This window comes from Artemia franciscana, chromosome 20 (assembly GCF_032884065.1).
Source record: "Artemia franciscana chromosome 20, ASM3288406v1, whole genome shotgun sequence".
NCBI lineage: Eukaryota > Metazoa > Arthropoda > Branchiopoda > Anostraca > Artemiidae > Artemia > Artemia franciscana.
In genome coordinates, this window is record NC_088882.1 from 11,180,036 (window position 1) to 11,206,046 (window position 26,011).

Genomic DNA, 26,011 nt, shown 5'->3' on the forward strand with positions numbered 1-26,011 from the left:
TAAGAGGATTTTAAAGCCGTTTTACTAGCTCGATATCCTAAACCGTTTTACTAGCTCGATGGTAGATTTATTGAACATGTAAAAAGTAGAACAGCCATGGTCCACTATTTTTTTTTTCTTTTTTTTTCACACTTGAAAAGGTTTGGAAGAAAAGTCAGGAAAACACCAATAGAATACTGGAACCTGTGCTTATGATAGTGGTCAAGCATAGTTCTAATATATATTATATATTACTAAATATACTATATTAATTAATATAGTATATCAATTAAACATATTATACAATAAATTAAATAATATTATTAATTAAATATATTATATTAATTAATCATATATTAATAAGAATTTATTAAATGTTTTTCAGAGGAATTGTCTACGGATAGTTTTGGGTACCTTTTTTACTTTCCATATGTCAAACAATACGTTGTTTCGAAAATTCAGTTCTATTTCCCTTTTTAGATCTATAATCAAAGAAACAGTCCTTTTTAGCTATCCATGTAGGGCCGAAGGAGCAGCAGGTCGTCCCCGAAAGGGGTGGAAAGAGGTCATAAGGAAGGACTTAAAGGAAATTGGCATTTAACGAGAAGGGGCGAAGAGTGAAGCTTTGAATGGGTTGGAATGGCGGATGGCGGAATGGCGGATAGCTGTATTGATCTCAGACATCATAAGGAAGGACTTAAAGGAAATTGGGATTTAACGAGAAGGGGCGAAGAGTGAAGCTTTGAATGGGTTGGAATGGCGGATGGCGGAATGGCGGAATGGCGGATAGCTGTATTGATCTCAGACAGCTTGGTGTTAAAGCGAGTTTTCAGCAGCAGTAGTAGTAGGAGATGACTATTTATTATTATTTAGTAGATGTCCACTGCAAATGTTCTTTATTTTTTTAAATGAAATTTGCTAGCAGCTGATCTACACCAGACACTTCTTCATACTAAGGTATACGTTTATTCGACCTGTGGGAAAATTTGTCTGACACAAAATCATTTTCCTTACTTTATAATACTGATGCAGTACATCGCCATAAGACAAAATTTTTGACTGACGGAACCTATTTTTTATTTAATGAAGATATAAAAAAGGCGGTTCAAATCTGGGGATAAGGGGGTATTTTTTCTTTAGGATTCCAAATAGAATATTTTTTCAAAATGTAGGTTAGGGAGAATCCCCTCGCCCCACAGACAAACACAATCGGCTTCCCCGTTGTAAGTTATGTTTGGAAGTTGACAACATACAAGGAATATTGACATGATTGACGAGATGATCGATTAGCAGAAGAAACAGACGAAAATGCAGAAGATACAGATCACTTCCTATGTTTAATCTTTGACTTGTTCTTCCATTTTCCTTACTAAATTCGCCATGGTAATATTATGTGTAATTGTAACAAAACCATGCCACAACTATAGTAACAAAAGTAACAATGTTCCTCACACAATATTTCCGATGGATAGAACCTATACTCTGCTTCCTCGATACATACCAGCACCATCGGAACTTCTATGTTAACCTAACAAAAACAAGAGAATGAAAATCGAATTGATTAACAGACTCACTTTGGTATGCTACGAACGATCATTTGAATTTCTTCTTTCTATTCTATCTTACGATTTGTGCTTAATATTCCTATCCTGTATTTCAATCATTAAAGGCGGTCCTAGCCGTTTTTAGTGTTTGTGGTTAACATAATTATTCTTACATTTGTAGCACAACTGATATACGATAGTTAATGTCGAAACTAGAGTTATGCTAACTGTAAACAAGTTTGAGATAAAAGCAGAGGCGTAGCATGGGTCTTCAGTGTCCGGGACAATGTCCATTTTGCTTTCCCCCTCCCCCGCCATTATTACTACGCTATATGTAAATAAAAAGAAAAGAAAATAAGTTTGTCCCTTTGAGGCTGTGACCGGGGACAGCCGTACCCCTTTACCACCCTAGCTGCGTCACTGGATTAAAGAGCTATACCCTCTGGAGTTTTGCCCAAAAGACTCCTTTCACAAATTTTTTTTGTAGAACTTAAGCATAAAGGAGCTATACTTTCGTATAGCTTTCGTAAATTTTTCAAGCTATTATTTTAGCGGGTATCTAGAATCTAGACCGAGATCCAGATGTAAATAGTTGAGACTTTTCATAGTTACCTGAGCCGTGGTTTTTACTCAGGGTAGTAATCGTTTTAGGCTAATATCTTAAAAAGATGCAATTTTTCGTAAAAAAATCTTTTGCACAAAATTACAAAAATGATATAAATTAAAAAAAAACAGTAAAATAAACGTATATGAGCTTTATTATATTTGTACTATAAATTAGCACTAATAAAAAAATAAAATAAGCTTACAGTTGGTCCTTTCGATCATTCCTGAGATTCCTAAAATTACCATTGTTGTTCAAATTCCGTTGATGAGAAAGAAATGGAGTCATATCTAACGTCTCTGGGAATGATATGAATGTTGAAATCTTTTTATGGAAACGATTAAAGTGTTCGAAACGCTAAAATGAAAAACTATACATTTTAACTTGAACAACACTTTGATTTCCAAATTTTCAAAAACTTCTCTTTTTTAATAGCTACCAGGAGAATTTCAGACTAAAACTGGGAAAGCGTGGGGTTGACAAAACATAAAAATTTAATTTAGAAATATTACATCTAAAATTAACTTTGAGGATTAGCTTACAGATTCGCTCCCTCTGTTTCCTCACCATCATCAAAAATTGAGAATTTTTATAATTTACAGTAAATAATAACAAGAAAGTTAGTTTTGTGGCCAAAATAACTAATTATGGGGAGATTTGACCTCCACACCCTAAATCTTTAAATTTAACAACATTCCGACAATTCTCTATGTGCATAAAATTTCTAAGTTAAATCTGTAACTTTTTATGGTTAAGATCTTCAGTTTTTTTAATTAAAAATTAAACAATAATTAAACACTAAATGACCAACTACATTGTCATAAAATAACGCTACCTTCTGCCCCTGTTGAAAAAAGTCCACCACCTCGCAACTATTATTATCCAAACCAAAATTCAAGTAGCGACTCATCGCATGCAAATGAGCTTGCTTTAGTGCCAAGTTTACCGCATAATAGCAATCTCGGTACCTGCTATACCTCATCACAAGAAAATAACCTTATTTTAGTGCCAAGTTCAATGCATTATAGCCCAGAGCCGAGATTTAATGAAGTGAACAAAAATTTGAATGCTGTGAATGCAGGTCAGATTACACAGCGACCTTGCAAATTCAATACGCTATGTAGATTTTTTAAGAGTGGTTTTTGTAAAATAAAAAGAAGTGCAAATTTTTACAAGTATGCCGTGATTTTAGGTTGAAAAGCTGTAGAAATAGCAACTGCTCTTTTGATCATGTAGATTTATGTAGTATTTTAACTTGTGTTGACAGAACTTGTAGTTTCGCCCGTGTTTCCATACCCAGACAAGAGTTCCCCCCCCCCCCTGCACTAGGCTAGTCAACGAAAAACCAGCGAGTCTTTACCTGATTGAACCTTTGCCTTATTCCTATCCAAAAAACTTCGCAAGGTGGAGTGCAATAACTGGCTCCCTAGTCGGTTTTCTCCTATAGCAACCTCTCCTCACCCTTCAACCTCTCCAACAAATCCACGAGAGATAAAGGAAGAGCGTGAATTCTGCATTTGTAAACATTATTAATCAGTGAATTGGTTGTATTGACCTTTTTAGTTGATGATTGGTTTTTGAATCTGACAAGTGTCTGTCTGATACTGTGTGTCTGTGTCTATATTTTTCTCCTTTCTTTTTATTTGACAAGTTTTATCTGACTGTAATACCTGACATAAAGCGCTAATTCGGCACCACGCGCTGTGAAAGTCGTTTTTAAAATAAAAGTATCTCTTTCTCTGTCTCTCAAATACTATCAAAGACAATTAAATGAGTTAAAGAGATAAACATGGAATTAAGAAGTTCGATCTTTAATTCTAGTTGAATCTTAAAAGTTAAAAAAAGGTCATGCGATTTAATGAGTGAATATCTAAATAAAATATTTCAAACTAGAGTAAATTCCAAATAAGTATCTTATCTTAACAAGCTATAACTCTATAAAGGGACAAAGGGACACTTATAAAAACTCTTACAAAATATAAGGGGACCTGCTATTTTTCTCCTTTTTTGTCAATGAAAAGGAGACACAGGTCAAAAACTGGATTAATTTTCACTTCACTCAGAATACCTTTGACAGCAGAGGATTATCTTATCCTTTAGGCACGTATTTAGGACAAATATCCCATAAAATGGAATAATTTGGAATTCGCTCAGAATATATGGATTGAATTTACACTACTGAAAAGAACATAAAAGTTGGTTTATAGTATTTTCTCTTTATCTCCATTAGCCTTATTCTTTAGAGCGTCCACATCCGACAAACTTTTTCCATTTTTTGGCTCGCCTGAAAAGTTACAAAAAACAGCACATGTCGCCCTTTTAGTTACTGAACAATTTGTTTTCTGGATTAGATTTATGGCTTTATATAAGTGTTAGAAAGCAATTAAAAGTAGACATCCATATAATAGGACAGTAGGAAACATGTGAATCAACTGAAGAAGATCTTAGAATTGGCTCGTGAGTACAATGTTTCAGCTTTCTTACAATACCAAGGTTTCTGCATAACCTCATATTAATCACATCAATAAAGTGTTTAAAAATGAGATTTTCATCGAGGAAGATGCCTAATAACAGGAGAAATATCGCCAGCAACAGAAGCCAAGCTAAGGTCATGGCTGCGGAAAGTGCAGCACGACATAGACGACTCATATGTTGGTCTTTAAAATGCAGGTAAAAAGACAGTTTCTCCTAAAAGGCTAAACAATATTTTAGAAATATTTTCGCTAAAAAAATTGAAATACAACAAAATTCCCCCCTCTGGATTTTAAAAATACACCCCAGTGTGTGTGGATTTGTTACCCAAAAGACAGTTGACTTTTATATTTCGTTTCTTTTAAAAAAATATTCGGCACACATTCTCTGAGACAGACCAATTGACTCTGAAAGAACTCCATTCTTTAGTCATTCTTCAAAGGAAAATTATCGCCTCCAAGGATAATACGTTAGTGCCATCGCAGATCTAGCTTTTCATAGGTAGCGCTAAGCGTAAAATTAATTCCTAAAACTTATTCAGATGAATAGGCAGTTACAAATGTACTTTTCACAAATCCTTGATTGCTTTTGAAATTTACATTAATCTTACAAAAAAAAAAAAAAAAAAAATGTAATTTGCTGTGTTCTAAACCAGAAAATAAGTTACTAGTTTAGTGGCTTTCCTAGGAGCCACTGTAAAATTTGGAAAACTACTTGCAAATGTGTAGTATTAATCAAGTAATAACTGTATATAAATATATGTATTATACAAATTTTCATAAATCGTCTGCTAACTGAAATTAGAGATTCTTGAAGAACCACTGTACCACTACAGAGGGCCTAGGAACCTAGGAACTAGGTTCCTAGTGCAGTTACAAATGTACCTTTCACAAGTCCTTGGTTGCTTTTGAAATTTACATTAATCTTACAAAAAAAAAAAAAAAATGTATTTTGCTGTGTTGTAAACCAGAAAATAACTTACTAGTTTAGTGGCTTTGCTAGGAGCCACTGTAAAATTTGGAAAACTACTTTCAAATTCAGACTTGCAAATGTGTAGTATTAATCAAGTAAAAATTGTATATAAATATATGCATTATACAAATTTTCATAAATCGTCGGTTAACTGAAATTAGAGATTCTTGAAGAACCACTGTACCACTACAGAGGGCCTAGGAACCTAGGAACTAGGTTCCTAGTCTAGTTACAAATGTTCCTTTCACAAGTCCTTGGTTGCTTTTGAAATTTACATTAATCTTACAAAAAAAAAAAAAAAATGTATTTTGCTGTGTTGTAAACCAGAAAATAACTTACTAGTTTAGTGGCTTTGCTAGGAGCCACTGTAAAATTTGGAAAACTACTTTCAAATTCAGACTTGCAAATGTGTAGTATTAATCAAGTAAAAATTGTATATAAATATATGCATTATACAAATTTTCATAAATCGTCGGTTAACTGAAATTAGAGATTCTTGAAGAACCACTGTACCACTACAGAGGGCCTAGGAACCTAGGAACTAGGTTCCTAGTCTAGTTACAAATGTACCTTTCACAAGTCCTTGGTTGCTTTTGAAATTTACATTAATCTTACAAAAAAAAAAAAAAATGTATTTTGCTGTGTTGTAAACCAGAAAATAACTTACTAGTTTAGTGGCTTTGCTAGGAGCCACTGTAAAATTTGGAAAACTACTTTCAAATTCAGACTTGCAAATGTGTAGTATTAATCAAGTAAAAATTGTATATAAATATATGCATTATACAAATTTTCATAAATCGTCGGTTAACTGAAATTAGAGATTCTTGAAGAACCACTGTACCACTACAGAGGGCCTAGGAACCTAGGAACTAGGTTCCTAGTCTAGTTACAAATGTACCTTTCACAAGTCCTTGGTTGCTTTTGAAATTTACATTAATCTTACAAAAAAAAAAAAAAAATGTATTTTGCTGTGTTGTAAACCAGAAAATAACTTACTAGTTTAGTGGCTTTGCTAGGAGCCACTGTAAAATTTGGAAAACTACTTTCAAATTCAGACTTGCAAATGTGTAGTATTAATCAAGTAAAAATTGTATATAAATATATGCATTATACAAATTTTCATAAATCGTCGGTTAACTGAAATTAGAGATTCTTGAAGAACCACTGTACCACTACAGAGGGCCTAGGAACCTAGGAACTAGGTTCCTAGTCTAGTTACAAATGTACCTTTCACAAGTCCTTGGTTGCTTTTGAAATTTACATTAATCTTACAAAAAAAAAAAAAAAAATGTATTTTGCTGTGTTGTAAACCAGAAAATAACTTACTAGTTTAGTGGCTTTGCTAGGAGCCACTGTAAAATTTGGAAAACTACTTTCAAATTCAGACTTGCAAATGTGTAGTATTAATCAAGTAAAAATTGTATATAAATATATGCATTATACAAATTTTCATAAATCGTCGGTTAACTGAAATTAGAGATTCTTGAAGAACCACTGTACCACTACAGAGGGCCTAGGAACCTAGGAACTAGGTTCCTAGTCTAGTTACAAATGTACCTTTCACAAGTCCTTGGTTGCTTTTGAAATTTACATTAATCTTACAAAAAAAAAAAAAATGTATTTTGCTGTGTTGTAAACCAGAAAATAACTTACTAGTTTAGTGGCTTTGCTAGGAGCCACTGTAAAATTTGGAAAACTACTTTCAAATTCAGACTTGCAAATGTGTAGTATTAATCAAGTAAAAATTGTATATAAATATATGCATTATACAAATTTTCATAAATCGTCGGTTAACTAAAATTAGAGATTCTTGAAGAACCACTGTACCACTACAGAGGGCCTAGGAACCTAGGAACTAGGTTCCTAGTCTAGTTACAAATGTACCTTTCACAAGTCCTTGGTTGCTTTTGAAATTTACATTAATCTTACAAAAAAAAAAAAAAAATGTATTTTGCTGTGTTGTAAACCAGAAAATACCTTACTAGTTTAGTGGCTTTGCTAGGAGCCACTGTAAAATTTGGAAAACTACTTTCAAATTCAGACTTGCAAATGTGTAGTATTAATCAAGTAAAAATTGTATATAAATATATGCATTATACAAATTTTCATAAATCGTCGGTTAACTGAAATTAGAGATTCTTGAAGAACCACTGTACCACTACAGAGGGCCTAGGAACCTAGGAACTAGGTTCCTAGTCTAGTTACAAATGTACCTTTCACAAGTCCTTGGTTGCTTTTGAAATTTACATTAATCTTACAAAAAAAAAAAAAATGTATTTTGCTGTGTTGTAAACCAGAAAATAACTTACTAGTTTAGTGGCTTTGCTAGGAGCCACTGTAAAATTTGGAAAACTACTTTCAAATTCAGACTTGCAAATGTGTAGTATTAATCAAGTAAAAATTGTATATAAATATATGCATTATACAAATTTTCATAAATCGTCGGTTAACTGAAATTAGAGATTCTTGAAGAACCACTGTACCACTACAGAGGGCCTAGGAACCAAGGAACTAGGTTCCTAGTCTAGTTACAAATGTACCTTTCACAAGTCCTTGGTTGCTTTTGAAATTTACATTAATCTTACAAAAAAAAAAATGTATTTTGCTGTGTTGTAAACCAGAAAATAACTTACTAGTTTAGTGGCTTTCCTAGGAGCCACTGTAAAATTTGGAAAACTACTTTCAAATTCAGACTTGCAAATGTGTAGTATTAATCAAGTAAAAATTGTATATAAATATATGCATTATACAAATTTTCATAAATCGTCTGTTAACTGAAATTAGAGATTCTTGAAGAACCACTGTACCACTACAGAGGGCCTAGGAACCTAGGAACTAGGTTCCTAGTCTAGTTACAAATGTACCTTTCACAAGTCCTTGGTTGCTTTTGAAATTTACATTAATCTTACAAAAAAAAAAAAAAATGTATTTTACTGTGTTGTAAACCAGAAAATAACTTACTAGTTTAGTGGCTTTGCTAGGAGCCACTGTAAAATTTGGAAAACTACTTTCAAATTCAGACTTGCAAATGTGTAGTATTAATCAAGTAAAAATTGTATATAAATATATGCATTATACAAATTTTCATAAATCGTCGGTTAACTGAAATTAGAGATTCTTGAAGAACCACTGTACCACTACAGAGGGCCTAGGAACCTAGGAACTAGGTTCCTAGTCTAGTTACAAATGTACCTTTCACAAGTCCTTGGTTGCTTTTGAAATTTACATTAATCTTACAAAAAAAAAAAAAAATGTATTTTGCTGTGTTGTAAACCAGAAAATAACTTACTAGTTTAGTGGCTTTGCTAGGAGCCACTGTAAAATTTGGAAAACTACTTTCAAATTCAGACTTGCAAATGTGTAGTATTAATCAAGTAAAAATTGTATATAAATATATGCATTATACAAATTTTCATAAATCGTCGGTTAACTGAAATTAGAGATTCTTGAAGAACCACTGTACCACTACAGAGGGCCTAGGAACCTAGGAACTAGGTTCCTAGTCTAGTTACAAATGTACCTTTCACAAGTCCTTGGTTGCTTTTGAAATTTACATTAATCTTACAAAAAAAAAAAAAAAATGTATTTTGCTGTGTTGTAAACCAGAAAATAACTTACTAGTTTAGTGGCTTTGCTAGGAGCCACTGTAAAATTTGGAAAACTACTTTCAAATTCAGACTTGCAAATGTGTAGTATTAATCAAGTAAAAATTGTATATAAATATATGCATTATACAAATTTTCATAAATCGTCGGTTAACTGAAATTAGAGATTCTTGAAGAACCACTGTACCACTACAGAGGGCCTAGGAACCTAGGAACTAGGTTCCTAGTCTAGTTACAAATGTACCTTTCACAAGTCCTTGGTTGCTTTTGAAATTTACATTAATCTTACAAAAAAAAAAAAAAATGTATTTTGCTGTGTTGTAAACCAGAAAATAACTTACTAGTTTAGTGGCTTTGCTAGGAGCCACTGTAAAATTTGGAAAACTACTTTCAAATTCAGACTTGCAAATGTGTAGTATTAATCAAGTAAAAATTGTATATAAATATATGCATTATACAAATTTTCATAAATCGTCGGTTAACTAAAATTAGAGATTCTTGAAGAACCACTGTACCACTACAGAGGGCCTAGGAACCTAGGAACTAGGTTCCTAGTCTAGTTACAAATGTACCTTTCACAAGTCCTTGGTTGCTTTTGAAATTTACATTAATCTTACAAAAAAAAAAAAAAATGTATTTTGCTGTGTTGTAAACCAGAAAATACCTTACTAGTTTAGTGGCTTTGCTAGGAGCCACTGTAAAATTTGGAAAACTACTTTCAAATTCAGACTTGCAAATGTGTAGTATTAATCAAGTAAAAATTGTATATAAATATATGCATTATACAAATTTTCATAAATCGTCGGTTAACTGAAATTAGAGATTCTTGAAGAACCACTGTACCACTACAGAGGGCCTAGGAACCTAGGAACTAGGTTCCTAGTCTAGTTACAAATGTACCTTTCACAAGTCCTTGGTTGCTTTTGAAATTTACATTAATCTTACAAAAAAAAAAAAAATGTATTTTGCTGTGTTGTAAACCAGAAAATAACTTACTAGTTTAGTGGCTTTGCTAGGAGCCACTGTAAAATTTGGAAAACTACTTTCAAATTCAGACTTGCAAATGTGTAGTATTAATCAAGTAAAAATTGTATATAAATATATGCATTATACAAATTTTCATAAATCGTCGGTTAACTGAAATTAGAGATTCTTGAAGAACCACTGTACCACTACAGAGGGCCTAGGAACCTAGGAACTAGGTTCCTAGTCTAGTTACAAATGTACCTTTCACATGTCCTTGGTTGCTTTTGAAATTTACATTAATCTTACAAAAAAAAAAAAATGTATTTTGCTGTGTTGTAAACCAGAAAATAACTTACTAGTTTAGTGGCTTTGCTAGGAGCCACTGTAAAATTTGGAAAACTACTTTCAAATTCAGACTTGCAAATGTGTAGTATTAATCAAGTAAAAATTGTATATAAATATATGCATTATACAAATTTTCATAAATCGTCGGTTAACTGAAATTAGAGATTCTTGAAGAACCACTGTACCACTACAGAGGGCCTAGGAACCTAGGAACTAGGTTCCTAGTCTAGTTACAAATGTACCTTTCACAAGTCCTTGGTTGCTTTTGAAATTTACATTAATCTTACAAAAAAAAAAAAAATGTATTTTACTGTGTTGTAAACCAGAAAATAACTTACTAGTTTAGTGGCTTTGCTAGGAGCCACTGTAAAATTTGGAAAACTACTTTCAAATTCAGACTTGCAAATGTGTAGTATTAATCAAGTAAAAATTGTATATAAATATATGCATTATACAAATTTTCATAAATCGTCGGTTAACTGAAATTAGAGATTCTTGAAGAACCACTGTACCACTACAGAGGGCCTAGGAACCTAGGAACTAGGTTCCTAGTCTAGTTACAAATGTACCTTTCACAAGTCCTTGGTTGCTTTTGAAATTTACATTAATCTTACAAAAAAAAAAAAAAAATGTATTTTGCTGTGTTGTAAACCAGAAAATAACTTACTAGTTTAGTGGCTTTGCTAGGATCCACTGTAAAATTTGGAAAACTACTTTCAAATTCAGACTTGCAAATGTGTAGTATTAATCAAGTAAAAATTGTATATAAATATATGCATTATACAAATTTTCATAAATCGTCGGTTAACTGAAATTAGAGATTCTTGAAGAACCACTGTACCACTACAGAGGGCCTAGGAACCTAGGAACTAGGTTCCTAGTCTAGTTACAAATGTACCTTTCACAAGTCCTTGGTTGCTTTTGAAATTTACATTAATCTTACAAAAAAAAAAAAAATGTATTTTGCTGTGTTGTAAACCAGAAAATAACTTACTAGTTTAGTGGCTTTGCTAGGAGCCACTGTAAAATTTGGAAAACTACTTTCAAATTCAGACTTGCAAATGTGTAGTATTAATCAAGTAAAAATTGTATATAAATATATGCATTATACAAATTTTCATAAATCGTCGGTTAACTGAAATTAGAGATTCTTGAAGAACCACTGTACCACTACAGAGGGCCTAGGAACCTAGGAACTAGGTTCCTAGTCTAGTTACAAATGTACCTTTCACAAGTCCTTGGTTGCTTTTGAAATTTACATTAATCTTACAAAAAAAAAAAAAAAAAATGTATTTTGCTGTGTTGTAAACCAGAAAATAACTTACTAGTTTAGTGGCTTTGCTAGGAGCCACTGTAAAATTTGGAAAACTACTTTCAAATTCAGACTTGCAAATGTGTAGTATTAATCAAGTAAAAATTGTATATAAATATATGCATTATACAAATTTTCATAAATCGTCTGTTAACTGAAATTAGAGATTCTTGAAGAACCACTGTACCGCTACAGTGGGCCTAGGAACCTAGGAACTAGGTTCCTAGTGTAGTTACAAACGTACCTTGCTTTTTTGGAATTGCTTTTGGAATTTACATTAATCTTACAAAAAATCGTAATTTGCTGTGTCCAAAACCAGAAAATAAGTTATTAGTTTAGTGGCTTGCCTAGGAGCCACTGTAAAATTGCGAAAAATACTTTCAAATTTAGACTCGCAGATGCATAGTATTAATCAAGTAGTAACTGTATATATAAATATATACATAATACAAATTTTCATAAGTCGTCTGCTTACTGAAATTAGAGATTCTTGAAGGTTGCAAGTCTTGAGCACAAGTGAGGGTAGTTATAAAACACAATTTTTTGTTGATTAATCAGTTTATTCTGAGCTTATAGAGAAAACCGTTTATGTTTGATAGCTTTGAAATAAGTCTGGATTCTTAATTGCTTCACATTAAATGCTAGGCATTACGGCAAGAAAGAAAAATTGTTCAATAAGGTAGTCCGTAAGATAATTTTTCATTTTCAAGTTTCTCCCTCCCCCCCCCTAAAAAAATATGGATATGCATAAAAAATCATGGACAGGGGCCTGTAAAATTTAATCCGTTTCTTCCCAAGGTTTGATACTTCTTAACTAAGAAAAGAAATGTAAGAAAAAGACGTTAATAGGAATGGTGACAAAAAAGGGTAAACCGTACCTTTAGATGAAAACTGGCAACAATAGACAACTAAGAAAGATAAAGCTAAGGTAAGCTAAGAAAGGTAAGACAAAGATGTTAATAGGAATTGTGATACAAAAGGGTAAACCGTACCTTTAAATGAAAACTAGCAACAATAGGTAACTTTTTCATTGTTAACTGTTTCGTTGATTCTTGATAACTTCCACATCTGGAGCATTTTATTTTGGAGGCAGATCCAAGATGTTCAGGACGTGTGAAGCGCTCCAAACAATCAATCAAAGAGGTAGGATATAGTGTACCGTTTGATACAAAGGTCTCACTGCTATTATTCGAGCCTGTAACAGAAAAAAATACTTTTATTCCCAAAAGCGAACTGTTGAATGTAAAATCTACAATAAACTGAATCTGGAAATGCACAATACAACAAATTTAAAATTTACTTGGCATTAGCAAATTAGTAATTAGCGCATAAAGAAATTAAAAGAAAAAACACGAAAATTTTCAATAGAAATCAAAAAACGAAACAAAAACACGAAACGAGCAAAAATTATATTGTCTATGAGGGGAGAGGGGTTGTCCTCCACCTCTAACTTCCACTCTATGCTTAATTTTGAATAGCCCTTTATATCTCAAGGAGTTTTAAGCTGATGGAGTTTGTCTGGAATGATGCAGAGTCTATCTACTGACCACGTGCTTCTGGATACGGGGTTTCCCCTAACTAAACCCTCCGATCAGGGTGATCGTAACCTCTTGTGGCGGATGAAACCAACCCCAGGAATGTTATTATCTAAGACTAACCCGGTTCAAATCAGATTCCAGTTCTAGGGTCGGTTGGGCAAGCAACCCTCCTATTGAAATAAATTGCTACGAAAAGTGACAAAATAGCCTCGGATCCCAATTTTCTTTTAAGATATCGATCATCGCGCGTCAACGGACATGCTGACGATGTCAGAAAGACTGACAAACTAAATCTCCAAGACCAAAGGGGTTTAGGATGGCCACCCGGAAAGTTTTGACTCTCAGAGCGCCCGCATCACTTCTGCTCGCTCTTAAATAATACTAGCCCATCTGTCTCTCCAGATGATAGTCCGAGCCAATCTACTCAAAGGCCTGAAGCAGATGTTCCTCCATATGAGCATTTCAGCCCCTCAAAAATTCGAAACGCAATTAAAAGGCTCAAGAATAGTAAAGCTGCTGGTATCCGTGGCTTAAGCTCTGAACTGCTGAAATACACTGGTCCTACAATGCTCCTGTTTCTTCACACTCAGTTTTCCGCAATTTGGCAAACTGAGATAATTCCTGAAGATTGGAGGAAAGGAGTCATTGTCTCCTTATGGAAAAGGAAAGACTCTAGAAAAAACTGTTCAAACTATCGTAGAACTTTGCTGTCAGTCCCAGGAAAACTTTTATCAATGGTCCTGCTGGATCGTTGTCAGAATATAGTTCGTGGGATTTGGTGATCGGAACAAGTTGCTTTTATGTCGGACCATTCCACCATCGAGCAAATTTTCACGATTAGACATATAATGGAGAAAGCCACAGAGTTTCGTCCAAAAGCTTTTTTTGCCTACGTTGACTTCCGTGCCGTGTTCAACTCAGTGAACCGAGAGGCACTTTCGAAGATTTTAGCATCTACTGGTCTTCTCGAGAAATACTACTGACTCTTCAAAGCTTTACACTATTGCACAGAGAATTATGCTCAAGTTGATAACCAGCGCCACCCATTCTTTCGAATCACGACAGGGGTACGTCAAGGATGTGCAGTGGCTCCAGAGCTCTTCAATGTCATGTTAGACCACGTTGTGACAAAGACGACTTCAGGTCTCAACTTTGGACTCCAGTTAGGAGATCGCGTCATCTCAGATACGGATTTTACAGATGACTTGGCCATCCTAGCGGACTCCATGGAGCAGTTACTGAAAGTGCTTGAAATATCACGAGAAGAGGCCAAAAATGTGGGACTGCAGATAAACAGGAATAATTATAATTATATAACGAAAATTATGGCCATGGACCCGTCTTATCCTATTGTCATTTCTCCAGTCAGTCTGGATGGAACAACTAGCATAGAAGTTGTCCAAAGGCTTGCATACCTGGGATCCCCGATTTCTTCGGATGGCTCGCTTCTCCCCGACCTACAAGTAAGGCTATCCAAAGCGTCTTCAACCATGGGCGGGTTGAACCGTCACCTTTGGCGGGAACCGAATATCAGCCGTTCGACCAAACTTTGAATTTTCAACGCCCTCGTTGGTTCTGTGATGCTTTATGGAGCTGAGACTTGGCAAGCATCAGCCGCAACCCTAATGGCCATCGATAGATTTTAGTCTAAGAAGGATAGAAGGTCTACGGTGGGTCGACTTAGTGAGTAACAAGAAGCTGCTGCATCTCACCAGGCAGTCCGGCTTTTCTACCCAAGCAGCCGAGCGTACCTTGCAGTGGTTTGGACATCTACTCCGGATGCCCCTGAACTTGCCCACAAAGAAGTTGTTTGACTTTCACGGCCGACCAAAGGAATGATGGTCCAACAGCTTATCGGAGTTCCTAGCGATTTCAAATATCCGACCGAGTGAAGAAAACCATTATAAACCCTTGCAATGGACCGAAGTGGATGGAGGAGGCAGACGTCAATCCCTAAGTCAAGCAGCACCCGGCAGGAGACCAAAGTCAAGCAAGTCAAAGTCAATACCTCAAGGAATACTCCAAGTACAAACAAAATCAGCAGAGGGGCAAAATCACAATTCCTTAAGAGTGGAAAGGCTTACTAATGCGCATTTGCTATAAGCCACAATCTGTTTATTTCAAATATTTTGAAGGAATGTGACAATATGTCACTTACTATTAGACTTCTTCTATATTTGTCACACTCAAAACCAAAGCACAAAAAAAATGAGCGTAGAGTTGGGACGTGATAGAAAGGCATCATATACAGGATGATTTCTCTTGGTATTCATTTTTAAAATCAAACACCTATCTGTCTTAGAGCCAAACATAAAATTAACATTTGTGTCGCTCTATACTTTAGAACTCTCGGATATCTTGAATTTCATTCCAGAATTTTCACAAAGAATCTACTGTTTTTTTTCTAAAATCAAGCAAATATACTTAAACTATTTACTTTTGATGAACAAATTTTACGTGAATGAATTCCAAACCAACATAAACAGTGATCCAGTGGTCTAGGACATCTCAAAAGTAACATTCGATATCCTTTTGGCCCTCTTTGGGTCAAAATTTTGAAATTACACCACAAATGCCAGGGGAATGTTACTTTGCTCTGAGGGGATCGCTTTCACTAATTAAAAAGTCACTCGAACTTTCAACTTTAATTAAATAGTAATTTAATTAAATAAGGGTTATAAGATTCTATAGAGTTCTATGAATGAATGAATTCAATTTTTTTTTTTTTTACCAATGTTATTCCAATTCTCAAAATCTTTGATAATTACCTTTAAACTTGATGCATTTCATATATTTAGAATAACGTAAAAATTACATCTCATTATCAACATTCTTTTGAATTTCTTTTCCTATTGATTTGCTTTTTTTTCTAGATTTTTTAGATTTTTTTTCACATCCACTACTTCGTTCTTTTCCCATTAGACATAACATTACAGAACTTTTTTTTTTTTTAATAAATCTCGCTTGATTTTCTCTTTACTATTCAACAATACCTTTGTATATATTTCTTTTTTATATATATCATTTCTACTCCTTCAACTTAATCTGAACATCTATATTACTTTTTAGAATTTTATTTAATTAGCGTGTTTTTATGTTTTCTCAGTAAAGGAACTAATAGATGCCAAAAATCTTCCATTAATTATTTCCGAAGATTCCAGTTCTTGTGGAGTTCAATATTCGAATAAAAAACAAATTTCTTAAATACGATGCAATCAAACTGCACACATCAAAACGCAGTAAAACAGGCCTCCATTTCTAATTTAATCTGGCCCGGTCCCTGATACGCCTGCCAAATTTCATCGTCCCAGCTTACCTGGAAGTGCCTAGAGTAGCAAAACCGGGACCGACCGACCGACAGACAGACAGACCGACAGAATTTGCGATTGCTATATGTCACTTGGTTAATACCAAGTGCCATAAAAACCATAAAAACCACAAACCATAAAATGGAGTCAAATATTAGCTTTCGAAAAAAACAATCAGGAAGTTGCTTGAGCATGTTCACTAGGTTGAGATGTGGCCAAGGTCGTACACATTTACATTAAACCAGGTCAATAGCTCAGTCTTGCTAAAAAGAGATTTTTAAAGGATTTCTAAGTAACACTACTAAATTTACACAGAGTTACGGACAAAAACTGCCCCGTGGCCGAAACAAATACCCACCCATGGCCTCGCTTAATCTAGAAAACAGAGGAAGCAGTTCAGTCGAAGGAACAACTTAGGAAGTTCATTCTTTTGATTAAGATATCAGCTAACGCTATTGTCTCAGCTAATGCCAGACTCCTACAAAATAATGACTAACTGCTATCTACTCTGATATGGTTTTTCATTTCTGTAATGTCTTGCTGGAACAGCTCTACCTGTTTTTAGCTCATCTTTCCAGGATTGTAATCCAATTTTGACCGCAAAAAATGAGATTTTAGTTACATTCAACAACAAAAATCTCCACATTTTCAACCTAGTTTACCAGAATGACTTGGCAGTTATCACAATATTCTTTTTACCCAGAAAATGTTTTCCTCTTCTAACTCAAAGAAATTTAGAAATTTTTGAAAATGGTATGATTCATGAGTGAAATTTCTTAAAACAAGAGCTAAGAGCTCATATGGCACTTGTGACGAGGTCGGAAGAGCCAAGAGGCAAGAGCTCATATGGTATGAGCTCTAGCAAAATTATAAGAATCGATAGATTGCTTTAAAAGAAAAATCAGAGGCTTAATGCCGATCAGGATTTAAAATAAGAGCTCTGAGTCACGAGGTCCTTCTAGATATCAAAATTCATTAAGATCCGATCACCCATTTGTAAGTTAAAAATACCTCATTTTTTCTAATTTTTCCTCTCCCTTTTGCCCCCCAGATGGTCAAATCTGGGAAAACGACTTTATCAAGTCAAATTGTGCAGCTCCCTGACACGCGTACCAATTTTCATCGTCCTAGCACGTCCAGAAGCACCAACCTCGCCAAAGCACTGAACCCCATCCCCAAACTCCCCCGAAGAGAGCGGATCCAGTCCGGTTACTATCAATCACGAATCTACGACATTTATAAGCGTTTTCCAAGATTTCGGTTTCCCCTCCAACTCCCCCAAATGTCAACGGATCTGGTCGGGATTTCAAATGAGAGCACTGAGGCATGAGTTTATTAAATATCAAATTTCATTAAGATACGGTCACCCGTGCTTAAGTTAAATATACCTCAATTTTTCCAAATTAACAACCCCCAGCTCCCCCAAAGAGAACGGATCCGTTCCAATTATGTCAATCACGTATCTATAACTTATGCTTGTTCTTCTCATCAAGTTTCACACCGATCTCTCCGCTCTAAGCGTTTTCCAAGATTTCTGGTTTCCCCCTCAAACTCCCCCCAATGTCACTGGATCTGGTCAGGATTTAAAATGAGAGTTTTAAATCACAAGATCCTTCTAAATATCAAATTCCATTAAGATCTGATCACCCCTTCGTAAGATACAAATACCTCGTTTTTTTCTGATTTTTCCGAATTACTCTCCCCCCATCTCCACCAAAGAGAGCGGATCCGGTCCGGTTATGTCAATCACTTATCTTAGACTTGTGCTTATTCTTCCCACCAAGTTTCATCCTGATCTCTCAACTTTAAGCGTTTTCTAATATTCCCGGTCCCCCCCCCCCCACAATGACACTGGATCCGGTTACTCTTTAAAATAAGAGATCTGAGTTACGAGGTCCTTCTAAATATGAAATTTCTTTAAGATACGATCACTTCTTCGTAAGTTAAAAGTACCTCATTTTTTCAGAATTAGCCCTTCCCCCAACTCCCCCAAAGAGAGCAGATCCGTTCCGGTTATGTCAATCACGTGTCTAGGACTTGTGATTATTTTTCCCACCAAGTTTCATCCCAATCCCTCCACTCTAAGCGTATTCCAAGATTTTAGGTCCCCCCCCCACCAACTCCCCCCAATGTCACCAGATCCGGTCGGGATGTAAAATAAGAGCTCTGAGACACGATATCCTTCCAAACATCAAATTTTATTAAGATCCGACCACTCTTTCATTTCTAATTTTTCAGAATTACCCCCCCAACTCTCCAAAGAGATAGGATCCGTTCCACTTATGTCAATCACGTATCTAGGACTTGTGCTTATTTTCCCCACCAATTTCATCCTGATCCCTCCACTCTAAGCGTTTTCCAAGATTTTTAGGTTTCCCCACCACAACTCCCCCCAATGTCACCTGATCCAGTCGGGATTTAAAAAAGAGATCTGAGACACGATATCCTTCCAAACATCAGATTTCATAATCCGATCACCCGTTCGTAAGTTAAAAATACCTCCTTTTTTCTAATTTTCCCGGTATAACCGTCCCCCCCCCAGATGGTCGAATCGGGGAAACGATAATTTCTAATTTAATCTGATCTGGTTCTTGATACGCCTGCCAAATCGTCCTAGCTTACGTCCTAGCTAGCTTTCATCGTCCTAGCTTACCTGAAAGTGCCTAAAGTAGCAAAACCGGGATAGACAGACAGACCGACAGACCGAAAGAGCGACCGACAGAATTTGCGATCGCTATATGTCACTTGGTAGATACCAAGTGCTATAGAAACTGATGCATTTTACATTCATCGGCATCGAGATCAGGGAGGATCGATTGGAAACAAATGAAAATTGTTCCTATTCAACTTAATCTGCTAAATGTCGTTAAGATCACATTAGATGAAATTATTAGTTTACAGTTCAACGGCGCATCCAGGATTTTAGCTCGAAGGAGGGGGGCTACAATCAAAAACTTCAAACACAAATGAAATTTCTTTCTAAATGCTTTTTTCTTACGGTTTTACGAGTCAAAAGAAATTTCAGGGGGGGGGGGGGTCCAACCCTTGTACCCACTTCCCTCCCCCTAGATAAGGCCTTGTCACTATTTTCTTTTTCTTGCCTTGGGCACGCAGTCTCATTAATCATTGCTAAAGAAGTCGCTTAGTAAAACCCAATGTATTTTAGCAAATATTTTACCCACATCTGGACCTCATTCCCTTCTCCCACACAAGCCCAGAAGTCTGAAATACTTGACTCCTGCGCAGATGAAGGTGAAGTTCTACGTTCTCTCTCTACGAAGGTGATAGTAATTCCGAATGGTCCTCATCCACCTGTGGAGCCCCTTAAGGCACTAAGCTTGCAGCTATTGCATTCTTGTCTGTAATTAACTTCCTCATAGCTGACTATGACGACCACTACAAGTTCGTGGACGACCTGTCATTTATCCTGAAATATTTAGTACAAAACAGAGTTGTGACGCCAAAATTCAGTTCAAATTTTTTCAGTGTTTTCACAAAAGAGTGCGCGGAGCTAAATCTTGAGATTAATGTGAACAAGTCGAAGATAGTGCACTTTAACCCGCTAAAAAGTGATGTTATGGAGCCAAATGTTCTATTCCTTCTAACAAACAGTATCAAGATCCTTGGAGTTACTTTCTCCAATGACTTCAGCTTTGCCGCACATATTGAAAACATGGTTAAAAGTGCAAACGCTAGTCTACAGACTAGCGGTAAACGGCAACAAACGGTATGCGTAAGTTCAGTGCGAACACAGAGAGTATTAAGTATGCATACATAGCATATGTCCGCCCCATTCTGGAATATGCGTGCCCTGTTTGGGTGCCCTCAGCGCTTAGAACAGTGTATCTTTGTCAGGAGCTTGAATCGGTTCAGAAGCGAGCGGTATCGATCATCTTGGGCCGCCGTGACATCCCCTACGAAAAGGCTCTAGAAGTGCTAGGACTACGTCACTCCAAAATCGGTACGAAACTCTGATAATGAGTTTTGGAAAGTTCTTGCTTTCTAAATCTCAGCACCGTGAAATTCTACCTGATCAACCTCTACCATCAAGAACGAGAAAGCAAGATAAGTTAGTTCCCGTTAAAGCAAGAACAAACCGATATGGTAATTCTTTCGTCCCGGTTTTCGTCAAAATGTACAATAAGAGTTAATATTTATAGTTTGATTTATATTTACAAGTGTAGTTTGATTTTGAATATGTTGTAAAGAAACACAAATCAGCGATAGCTGTCAAGTTTTTGCTATTAAACCTGTCTACTACATTCCAGAACTATTAATTTTGTGAAGTATTTCATTCCAGTCATATTGGGGTTATCGTATTGAAATTATATACAATAAGCTAGAAACTTTTAAGAGCCTTCACTTTAGTGCTATATGTATAGTATTATATATATATATATATATATATATATATATATATATATATATATATATATATATATATATATATATATATATATATATATATATATATATAGTATTATATATATATTATATAGTAAGTATTATATATAAGTATTATATACATATATATATATATATATATATATATATATATATATATATATATATATATATATATATATATATATATATATATATATATATATATATATATATATATATTATATAGTATATGTATAGTATAGTATATATATATAGTATGTATAAGTATAGTTATATGTATAGTATTATATGTATATAGTGTTATATGTATAGTGTTAAATATATATATATATATATATATATATATATATATATATATATAATATATATATATATATATATATATATATATATATATATATATATATATATATATATATATATATATATATATATATATATATATATATATATATATATATATATATATATATATATATATATATATATATATATATATATATATATATATATATATATATATAGTCATACCCAAAACAATTGCTTTCTTACGATTATCTAGGTTTCCATAGCTCAGGTTCAATGTTCAGTACAATGAAAATTGTAGAGTACACAATTTGGGAAATTTTTATTCTAATTTTTTGTTTAAATCCATTTTTCTTACGTTTTTAAGAGTCAAACAGAATTTCAGGGGAAGGAGTCCAAACCTTGAGTACCCACCTCCCTCCCTCTAGATGAGGCCTTGTCACTGTTTTCTTTTCCTTGCCATGGGCATGCTGTCTCATTAATCACTACTGAAGAAGTTGCTTAGGGAAACCCCAATATATTTTAGCAATTCCAGAACTATTAAATTTTCATGCCCACAACAATTGCTTTCTTACAGTTACCTAGGTCTCCATAGCTCAGGTTAACATCTACGATGAAAATTGTAGAGTACACAATCTGGGACACTTTTATTCAGACTTTTTTTCGTGAGCTAAGCCGTCTTTTAGACAAAGAGCAGAAATCTTGAGGAGCTCGAGTTTTACGTATTATAATACAATGTGAACTATACACCTTGTACAAAATTATTAAATTATTAAATATGATTAAAAAGGCATAATTTATTGGCAAAAATTTTCCGGAAATCTTATGTTCTAAATTATAATAATAACTTATTCACAACCAGTCATTAAATAAAAGTGGGATAACGCAACACAGAAGGAAAGAGAAACTAACATTAATAAAATTATAATTGTCTATATGAGAAAGATGGGTCAAGACCGCAAAACGCTTCAAAATTTTAAATGCAGAATAGACGGTCTCACGTGTAGCATGGCTAGTTTAGTCACTATATAATGAAGATTAAAATTCTATACAGATTTTCTGTTTTATACCCACGTGGAAGATTTGCCAAAAATACAAAATATCGAAAATACACTAAAAAAGACCTACACATCCAATCAAAATTTTGAGATAACCATATTGTTCAACGTATTTGAAAGTTCCGGAAATTATGTATTTGAGGATGACAACGCCCCTCCCCCCCCCATCCGTCATGGCAAGGGTTGTAAGTTATGCCCTGAGGCCATATAAGGTTTATACAGAAAAGGTGATCGTATAAACTTCGGAGGGGCTCATTGGATTGGTAATCAGAAGTTCTAGTGCCCTTTTAAGATTCAGAGTAATCAGAGGGTGGATACCCCTACATCACACATCATATTTTCCCAAAATGCATCTGATAGAAATTTTGACATGGCCATTTGTTGTCTTAGAAACCTCGAAAAGACCCCTTTGGATTGGAAATTGAAAGGGTTAGTGCCCTTTTTAATAGTCGAAAGTGATTAAAGGGCAAATAATCCCCCTCACACGCCCACCATTTCTGCAAACATTACATTTGAAATGTTTTCACCTTTCTTACTTTCATGAATGAAAAATTATCAAAACCATAAGGATGAAATGTCATTATATGTCAAATAAACTGACAATCCATGGTCATTTGTTTTTTGTTTTTTTTTTCTCCAAAGCGCAAATTGTTTTCTGGTCTTGAAAAGGCCTATCAGCCCTACTCGTGCTAATTGTCGCTCGTTTTGAGTTTGACTCGGCTATTTATTGTAATTTCTGTTCGTTTTGAGTTTGTTTCATTTATTGACAGTGATTTTTGGTAGTTTAATGCTTGAAAGATTATTTGACTTATTTTTGCTTATTCTTGGGCTTAATAGAGCTCTTTAATTTTCTTTGAGAAACTTATCTTGTCGACAAAGTTTTTTAAATTAATACAAAGAAAAGACGAGTTAAAAATTGATTTAGTTTGGACACCAAAATATTCGAGAAGAAGGCTCAAATTCTCAGCCACCTAACTTATGGATATGAATTTAGTTACTTTGTTTTATATTAGTTAAAATATCAATTATATTATCTATATTATTTATATATAATATTTATATTCTATTAATATTATCGATTTTAAATAATCTCATAATATATTTGTAATCGAGAAGAAGGCTCAAATTCTTAGCCCCCTAAGTTACGGATATATGTTTACCTATTTTGTATTATTTATAATTTATATTATATTATTTACATAACTTGTATAATATAAATTATATAATTTTATAAATTATAATTTTATATAATTTATATTTAAATTATATTAAATTTGTATCTAAATTATGTTTATGAAAATTTACATTATTTACATAATGTTGTTCATACTTAATCTATTTTGTGGTAAAAGAAATGTGATTTGTTTCTTGAAACCAATTTTGATTCATCGAAATTCACTGTTTTACATTCATTAATTCATGGATTATTCATTAATTGCGTTGCACAGTTTGTTCAAAAAATGTTAAACTGTCTCGGCCGGGATTATTCTAGACTCTTGAATAAACCTTGGCTCAGTTTATTCACTATTGCGCCACACAATAACCATGAAACAATACTTGAGTTAAATGGCTGATACACTGCGCTTACCTAAGTATCCTTTTTACAAAAGGATACTCACACCCAGTGCTTCCCCTATCTTTGAATTTGTGAGGTCTTCTTGGAAATTCCCTGATTCTCCAGAAAGAAATGTGGTCTCCCAAAATTTCACTTAAATTTTCTGGATTGGTAGCAAACATCCTACCAATTGGCACAGTTTTACTGTGCCAATTTTTTGGATCATTTTATTCTTTGGAATTAGATTGAAAAACCATTTACCAAAGCAACACTTGAATCAATACCAATAAAAAAGGCCCCATTGGGTTCAGACCCAAAAATCAAAATATGGAGAAAAAAACAAGTTCAGAAAGTATCTAGAGGATATATACAAATCGGTATCGTTAATCGTTCGGCCACTATTTTGGGGATGGGTATTTCGTAGTGATTTCACATATGTATGTGTTTTTTATTGTTTTTTTTTTGTGAAAACTACATAACTTAGTCTTGTGCTAGATCACATGTCAAAATAAAGATCAAAATTATCTTTCCAAGTCTTGTTAAGCTTCAAAGAATGTTTGGTGTGATTTTTGTCTTCTTCTCGCCTCAAACAAAACAGCAACGTATAGAAAACAATACTCGGAAATTATCAAGACTTCCGATAAAAACAGGTTAGTAAACCTTATATAGTTCCAGGGCATAACTTACAACCCTTGTCCTGAGGGCTGTGGGGGGTTGTCATCCTCAAAGAAATAATTTGTAGACCTTTCAGATACGTTGAACAAATACATATCTCCAGATTTTGATTGGATGTGTTAGTAGCCCTCCAATCACTCAAAATTTCCTCAAAAAAGATATTGTAGGTCTTTTTTAGTGTATTTTCGATATTTTGAATTTTTTGCAAATCTTCCACGTGGGTATACTAGGGACTAAACTAGCCGTGCTACATGGGGGACTGTCCATTTTCAGCTGAATAAAAGCAAAATAAAGCAAACAAAATTTTGGAATTCGGAAACTAAATTATTGCTCAAAATTCCCTCAAAATCCAATCACTGAAAATTCCCTCAAAAAAGATATTGTAGGTCTTTTTAGTGTATTTTCGATATTTTGAATTTTTAGCAAATCTTCCACGTGGGTATACTAGGGACTAAATTACCCGTGCTAAATGGGGAACTGTCCATTTTCAGCTGAATAAAAGTGAAACAAAGCAAACAAAATTTTGGAATTTGGAAACTAAATTATTGAGCAAGCGAATATGGTTTCTGTTGCAATAAATGTGTGAGCCTGCGACAACTTGACTGACATATTGACATATTGAAAGACATATTGATTGCGACAACTGATACCCTCAATGCAGAGACTTTGAAAGATACAATAATGTTAAAACAAATGATAAACGTATGTAATAAAACTTGCTATTATGGGAGTCGAAAGGGGTTAAAGGTATACTAGTCGTACCAGACTAAAAAGACTCAAGTTGAAAGATAGCGTTTACAATGGCCTCAACGTTCACTGCTACTTCTACTACTACTAACAACTTAGTGTAGTATGAAGCCCACTGGGGCCAACACAGCTACGCACACCTCTCCTCCATTCCAAACTGTTCAAAGTCTCCATTACACCCTTCCAAAAATTTCTTATTTTCCTTAAATCTTTCCTAATAACATCCTCCCATCCCATGCGGCGAAAGACTCATTTTTCGTTTGGCCCTAAGCAATGGCCAACAAGAACAAACTTTGGGAATCTGTCATCCTTCAACCGCAAAACCTGTCCTAGCCATCTCATCCTTTTTCTCATTACAGCCCTAGAAAGCGGGATTGAACCACACTTTTCGTACAGCTTAACGAATAAACTCATATTTTTTTTATGATAGTCACAATCGCTCAAGGTATACTAGGAAAACTTGCTCAAGGCATACTAGAAAAACCTGCCACAAAATATGTGGATTGAACCATTTTTTTTGCATAGTCAAGACGTAGCCAATGTATGAGATTTATTCAGTTTACTCTCGAGATAATCAATTCTCTTTCGAAATTTAAAAAATATTCAATTTTACAGAGA

At 34.3% G+C, this 26,011-nt stretch overlaps 1 protein-coding gene across 1 annotated transcript in view; it reads right to left on the reverse strand.

The window, feature by feature from the left end:
* LOC136039753 (ubiquitin carboxyl-terminal hydrolase 22-like) overlaps positions 1 to 26,011 on the reverse strand; it is a 67,885-nt gene that overhangs the window by 11,423 nt on the left and 30,451 nt on the right. The window contains exons 6-7 of the mRNA XM_065723603.1: positions 12,792 to 12,994; positions 2,333 to 2,484 (exon numbers count right to left, since the gene is read on the reverse strand). Coding sequence (XP_065579675.1) covers positions 2,333 to 2,484; positions 12,792 to 12,994 — 355 coding nt within the window. The remainder of the gene's footprint in view (positions 1 to 2,332; positions 2,485 to 12,791; positions 12,995 to 26,011) is intronic.